The sequence below is a fragment of the Drosophila yakuba genome, chromosome 2R (genome assembly GCF_016746365.2).
Source record: "Drosophila yakuba strain Tai18E2 chromosome 2R, Prin_Dyak_Tai18E2_2.1, whole genome shotgun sequence".
NCBI classification, from domain to species: Eukaryota; Metazoa; Arthropoda; class Insecta; order Diptera; family Drosophilidae; genus Drosophila; species Drosophila yakuba.
In genome coordinates this window covers 23760391-23766008 of record NC_052528.2, presented here as the reverse complement: position 1 = coordinate 23766008, position 5618 = coordinate 23760391, and the positions used below count along the sequence as shown (strand labels likewise).

The 5618-nt window shown below is 38.8% G+C and overlaps 1 protein-coding gene across 1 annotated transcript; it reads right to left on the bottom strand.

Moving 5' to 3' along the window:
* Positions 1-405: 405 nt before the first annotated feature.
* On the bottom strand, positions 406-4186 carry LOC6532173 (protein krueppel). The gene is made up of 2 exons (XM_002092910.4): positions 3797-4186; positions 406-3331 (listed from the first exon to the last, which is right to left on the bottom strand). Exons 1-2 carry the CDS (start codon positions 3831-3833, stop codon positions 1860-1862), a joined length of 1509 nt encoding a protein of 502 aa, XP_002092946.1. The 5' UTR covers positions 3834-4186; the 3' UTR covers positions 406-1859.
* Positions 4187-5618: the final 1432 nt, after the last annotated feature.

The window sequence follows — 5618 nt, the reverse complement described above, 5'->3', positions numbered from 1 at the left end:
AAGTAGAACATTAAACAAGAGAAGAATAGTTATAACAAAAAGTAACAGCTTTGTTTACTTTTTGTATGCGCGACCGACATAGCTAATGCAATCATGTACCATAATATAAATTTTCTAGCTTATGTTTACTAATGTTTTTTTACAAGTTGTATGTATGTATATCTATAAGGGTTTTAAATATAAAAACCCCAAAAATTAACACAAATACGGCTTGTTTCTGGATACATTGCACATCCCTAGCCTCAGAAAGGGTTATAGTTTATTTACATAAAAATTGACAGTGGTGATTTTATATATTTAATTATATCTATCGGTTTTAACGTCGAGTGTTGCTGTACACAATTAATATGAAACATATGTATTTGAGGTCTTTCGTGCGCTGACTTTCAAATAATGCACTTTCTATTTTAGTTTATAAGTTTTGTATTCTTTTAATCTTGAGGAACTTGTATACCATACATTTGAATGAACAAAGAAAATTACATATTAATTTGTTGCATTTTTATGACTTTACAACGTTTTGAAATAAAAGCAGTAAGCTTGTTAGCTTACTGAAGAATGGAACCAAAAATTGCACTAAAATTATTTTAAAGTTTACATTTATATTGTTATATACAACCTTAAATATTTTTACATCAAATTTTCCTAGTATTCAAAATTGATTTCTTATTTTAGGTCCTTTAAAATATGCATCAAAATTGTAATACATACATATAAATTGTTTTTGCATCATAATTTATATTTCTAATTGTTGTATATAAATTCAGTTGAATTGTACGATTGCCAAATTGTTGAATGTATATACTGTTCAGCTCACAACAATTTCGATACAGAGGTATTGGAGGTATTTGGTTATAGCATTTTTTTCCTGTGTATTTGGTTCATGTCTTACAATTAAAACTAATAGTTACGAGTGCTAAGATACATGGGACTAACATACTTTTGATACGCATTGATCTACATTAAGGTAATGCTTTTGGAATATATATTATTGTTTGCAACAATAAAAATATTTATTTAAAAATGGATGAAAATTAAGATAAACTGCGGGAACGCTGTTTAAAATGTAATCTTACAAATAAAAAACGAAACAGTTAAATATAAACGTTACTATTGTTTTTCCATTTTTATTTATTCTTTATATTTCAAGCAGCAGCAATTGAACCAAATATTTATAAAAGTATAAATATAAAAGCCAATATATTTAGAACGAGCTTAAAAAAACAGGATTAACTCAGTTATTATATATAATAATAGTTTTAAATAGTAAATGCAAACAAAACAATTAGCGAACAGATGTTTTTTTTTTATTATTTAACTTAAAGTTAGTTTTGATTTCAAGATTATTGGCATTGTTTTCTCAAAGAATTTTTATCAAATTATATAAAATTAATCTATTAAATTAAATAAAATTATTTATAGATTTCCTAATTAAACCATGTCTTTTCATTTTCTGTTACAATACATTTTTAGAGCGCCGATTACTTTACAATTGGCAGCAGCGTAAGATGAATATGTACAATTTAAGATGCTTTGAAACCTAAGAATATAATTTAAACTTAAGGTAAAGAATGGCACGACATTTTCGATTTGATTTGGTGGGGTTTGGCGGCAACAAGCATATGGCAGGGCTTACTTTGTACAATTTTAGAGTTTGTTTTGTGTATGTCCTAATCTTTTTCTAGTCTCGTATGTATTGTGATTTTTTTTTACTTGTACTTATCATTAAATTCCTGTTGCAACAATTTTTACTTCCCACTTCGAAATAGCAAAATTTTAAATTTTGTTTTAATAAATGCCAGTCAATTCCATCTAATGAAAACTGATTATGGCTATATACAATTAGGTATGGTACTGGCCTAATGTTGTGTATGGCCCATATAAGGAGCAGCGGCGTCATCCAAATCATACAAGTCTATATCATCGGTTTGCTCATGAGATCCGATCGAGCGGGGCGAATGCATGCTCAAATCCTCTGGCTCGGTTTGCTCAGGCATATCACTGGGTACGTGAGGGATTTGCGGTGGAGGTAGGCGAAACACTCGGCGAATGTCCTGGGCCTTGCGCCGTGCGATGCTGCTGCAATGGCCATCTACAGAGCTGGCTCCATCCTCAGACAAATCCAATGGACCATCGTCTTCCGTTGTTGCTTTTTCCATGTCGACCGACTCATCCGAACCTCCATAGTTGGCACACATTGCCGCAAATTTATTCGTGGATGATTCGATAGCCATTGCGGAGACTGCCATGGGGTAATCTCCACTCATGGCTGGTGAAAGAGCTGGAGTAGGCGGCGACTGAATGCCACACTTATGATTCATCAGATGGTGGCGCCGTCGGAACTTCATGTGGCAACGGTCGCACTCGAACGGCTTTTCGCCGTTGTGAACCAGCATGTGTGACTTTAGCTGATTGGAGTCACTGAATTTGCCATCGCAGATTTCACACGTGTAGGGACGCTCGCCAGTGTGTACTCGCAAATGTCTTCTAAGATTAGCCACCTGAACGAATTGCCGATCGCAGTGCGAGCAATGATATGGCTTCTCTCCAGTATGCAGACGCATGTGGGTTTTTAAATGATGGTCACGAGTAAACCGTTTGTGGCACTCCGGGCATTCGAAAGGCTTCTCCCCGGTGTGGGTGCGTTCGTGGTTCTGTAGCACGTGCTTATAGCCAAAGCTGCGTGAGCAGATTTTGCAGGTGAAGCTTTTGTCGCGAGATGGGTCCTTGGAGACAGCGACTCCTCCAGCATTGCCACCCGTTCCGTCGTGCGTTGAGTTGGGCGAGCTGCCACTGGAGGGCGGAGATATGGGGCCTCCCGGTGTATGGTAAAGATCGTTTACACTCATGCTGATCTCGGTCTGGAACTCCTTCTTAACCGACAATTTTCGAGCCTTCTTCGCTGGCTCATGGTGCTGGGGTGTGCTGTTGGGGGAACTTAACGGGTGCTTCCCACTGCCTAGAGGCGTAGACAGCGGCGAGTGTGGGCTGGCGGGCGGCGAATGTAAATGCGTGCCCTGGGTCGGGAGCGTCTGTTGGGCAGCCCAAGCCCCAAACAAAGCCGCCGGATTGTGTGGAAAGAGCGTGTTAGCCAATGTGCTCATGGGCAGTTGGGCCATGAATGCAGCAGCCTGACGGTTTGCAGCCAGAAGTTGGGTGGGTGAGAGCATTCCGAATGCTGAGGCAGCTGCCGCCTGTTGGAGACCCATAGCTGGGTACATCGCTGCGGCGGTTGTGGCTGATGTGTTGGCCGACATGGGAGGCGATAGCGACATGGAACGGTCCAGAGCGACGTCCTCTTGTTTTATGCCAGCTAATGCAGCAGCTAAGGCTAAAGGAAATCATAAGTTAGTTGACTGTATAATAAAGGAATATAATTTGAAAATGTCTAGCTACTGATGTGACCTCTTCGTAAGAGCAACGGTTTAAAAGAGCAGACAATTTAACATATGTTAGATGTGTGAGAGAAAGTTTCGTGCTCTCCGTACTCTTAGTATTTTGGCAGCTCTTTATATGCGCCTAACTAGCTTTTGTTTTGGTCGATAACGGCTTAAGTGCCGGGTTTCTGTTTAAACGTGTAAACACAGTCTAACTGATCGGTGTGTGTACATGGGTGTTTTGTATTTTTTACATTTGTCTTTGCTATCTTAAAGCCATTAAGACGTCAACTACGAAGTCTTATAGTGATATTGATTTTGATGCGTATTTAAAGGACTAAATGAGGAAGTGATCAGACACAATAACTTCTAGACAGTTTACAAAATGGCCGAATATTTTAATATTGGCTTATACTTACTTCGCGTTTGTGCGTCTTGAAGCATTGATATGGACATCAATAAATTTTTCCTGTGCTTATAATTGTGTGCTCGCGCAATTTCCTACTCCACTCAGCAAACACTTAAATTATTCGCCTTAGTAGTTTTGTAGCTTTAGTTTTTTAGACAACAGATTTCATTTGAGCAAATTGTGCACTTTCAGGGATATGAACAATTTTTTACGCACTTTTGTACTTTGAGGTAGAGAGATTTCACTAAAATTTCCTTTTCTAAAAGTTCACCGATTTTGCAAAATGAGGTAGTTGAAATTTGATTCGATTATATTTTTCGCGGTTGTGTGTGGCACAACAAATGGTTGTTCCTTTCGCTGACAGAGCCAAATCACGACTGATACAAATTCGCTGCGTGAGCTAACTATAAGTACGCTCTGTCTCGGCGAAAGAGTCTCACTCACCCTCGAACGCACGCACACCGGGACTCAATGCGCTCTCCCGCTCACACGCACGCAAATACGCGTACAAACAGGAAGGGAAACCATCACGGCGAAAGCGAAAAACGATCCCCAAGCCCGAAGCAGGTAAAGTATAAATGGGTACTTCTCTGAGTTGAGTGAGTGGATTTCATCGGTTCCTTTTTATACCTAAAAGTGCTGATTTTTCATATGCAAATTAGTGCGAACGAGACAGCCAGTTCCTTTCAATGCCGAAGACATTTAGTTTGCTGGAGTCCAATATGGACGATGAGGTTTTTTAACATAGGATGCCGTTGAAAAGTATCTTCGCTCAGAAGAGGGTTTTATGACCTGTGCGTTTCTAGTCAGTCATAAAACATAAAAAATCAAAACTATGTGTTGACCATTAAAGGACATTTTTTAATACCTATGACCACTTCCGCTTGTGTTTTATAGAGCCTTCATAAAAGCTGCACTTGCGGGAATATTACTCCAAATAAAGATCACGTAGGAGTTATCAAAGTAGCTAAGGAACGTATAAAAAAACTCACTCAGATGTGTCTTGGTCATTTCCCCTTTTTACATTCGAGTTATAAAAATTATCTAAGCTGGATAAGGGGGATGAACGCCAATAGAGAACTGGGCGAAAGGGAAACAGCGAGAGCAAAAGAGCCAAAAGTCACGAAAAGAGATGTCATGGACGGGGTTGAATTTCAAGCGTGCGCTGTAAGAGTGAACAGGAAGTAAACAAAACATCGGCATAAGAAGTGCACAAAGCAAGAAAAAAGGTCGACTTTTTTTTACCAGCTAGACTGAGTGAGTTTTTTCCCTTCGCTTGTAGCCTGTTGAGCAAAGTCTCAAAAAAGTGGAAGTTCAGTTTAATGGCTAACTAATTATTGGCACACGTCTAAAAAAGAAATCGTAAAAAAGGAACTAGTAAAAAACGCATTCAGGTAGGAAAAAACATCATAAAAAACGGTTAGAGAGCGTTGTAATGTTTCTGCTTGCATGGACGTCTTCTGTGACTTTTGCGGATTGACTTTTAAATGGTTTTATGTAGATTTTTATGGCAAGGACATGCTGTGCTAAATTTATGCTGAAAATGTGTGTAGATCGGTATTTTTGGTTTTGTAGGTAGGCCAAGGACGCTCAGAGCTCGCCGGGTGGTAAATTCGAACTACCGTGGATTTTGAGAAAGTGAAACCAAACAAAAGCAGCATATCCTTGCTCTGCATAACGTTACGTAAAATTAGAATGGCTTTTGTCATGGCATGAGCACGGTCGACTTCATCGAAAGATTTTCACCAAAACAAAATTCGCAGAAGGCATTGAACAATATGCAAGAACAGCGCTTTAAAATGACCCTATTGATAAGAGATTCTTAAATTTCG

What these genes read in the sequence shown, in the direction of transcription:
- LOC6532173 (XM_002092910.4), bottom strand. Translation starts at nt 3,833, where the DNA reads ATGTCCATATCAATGCTTCAAGACGCACAAACGCGAA. An exon ending in TCAAGACGCACAAACGCGAA is followed by an intron (nt 3,332 to 3,796) that starts GTAAGTATAAGC and finishes GATTTCCTTTAG; the next exon opens with CCTTAGCTGCTGCATTAGCT.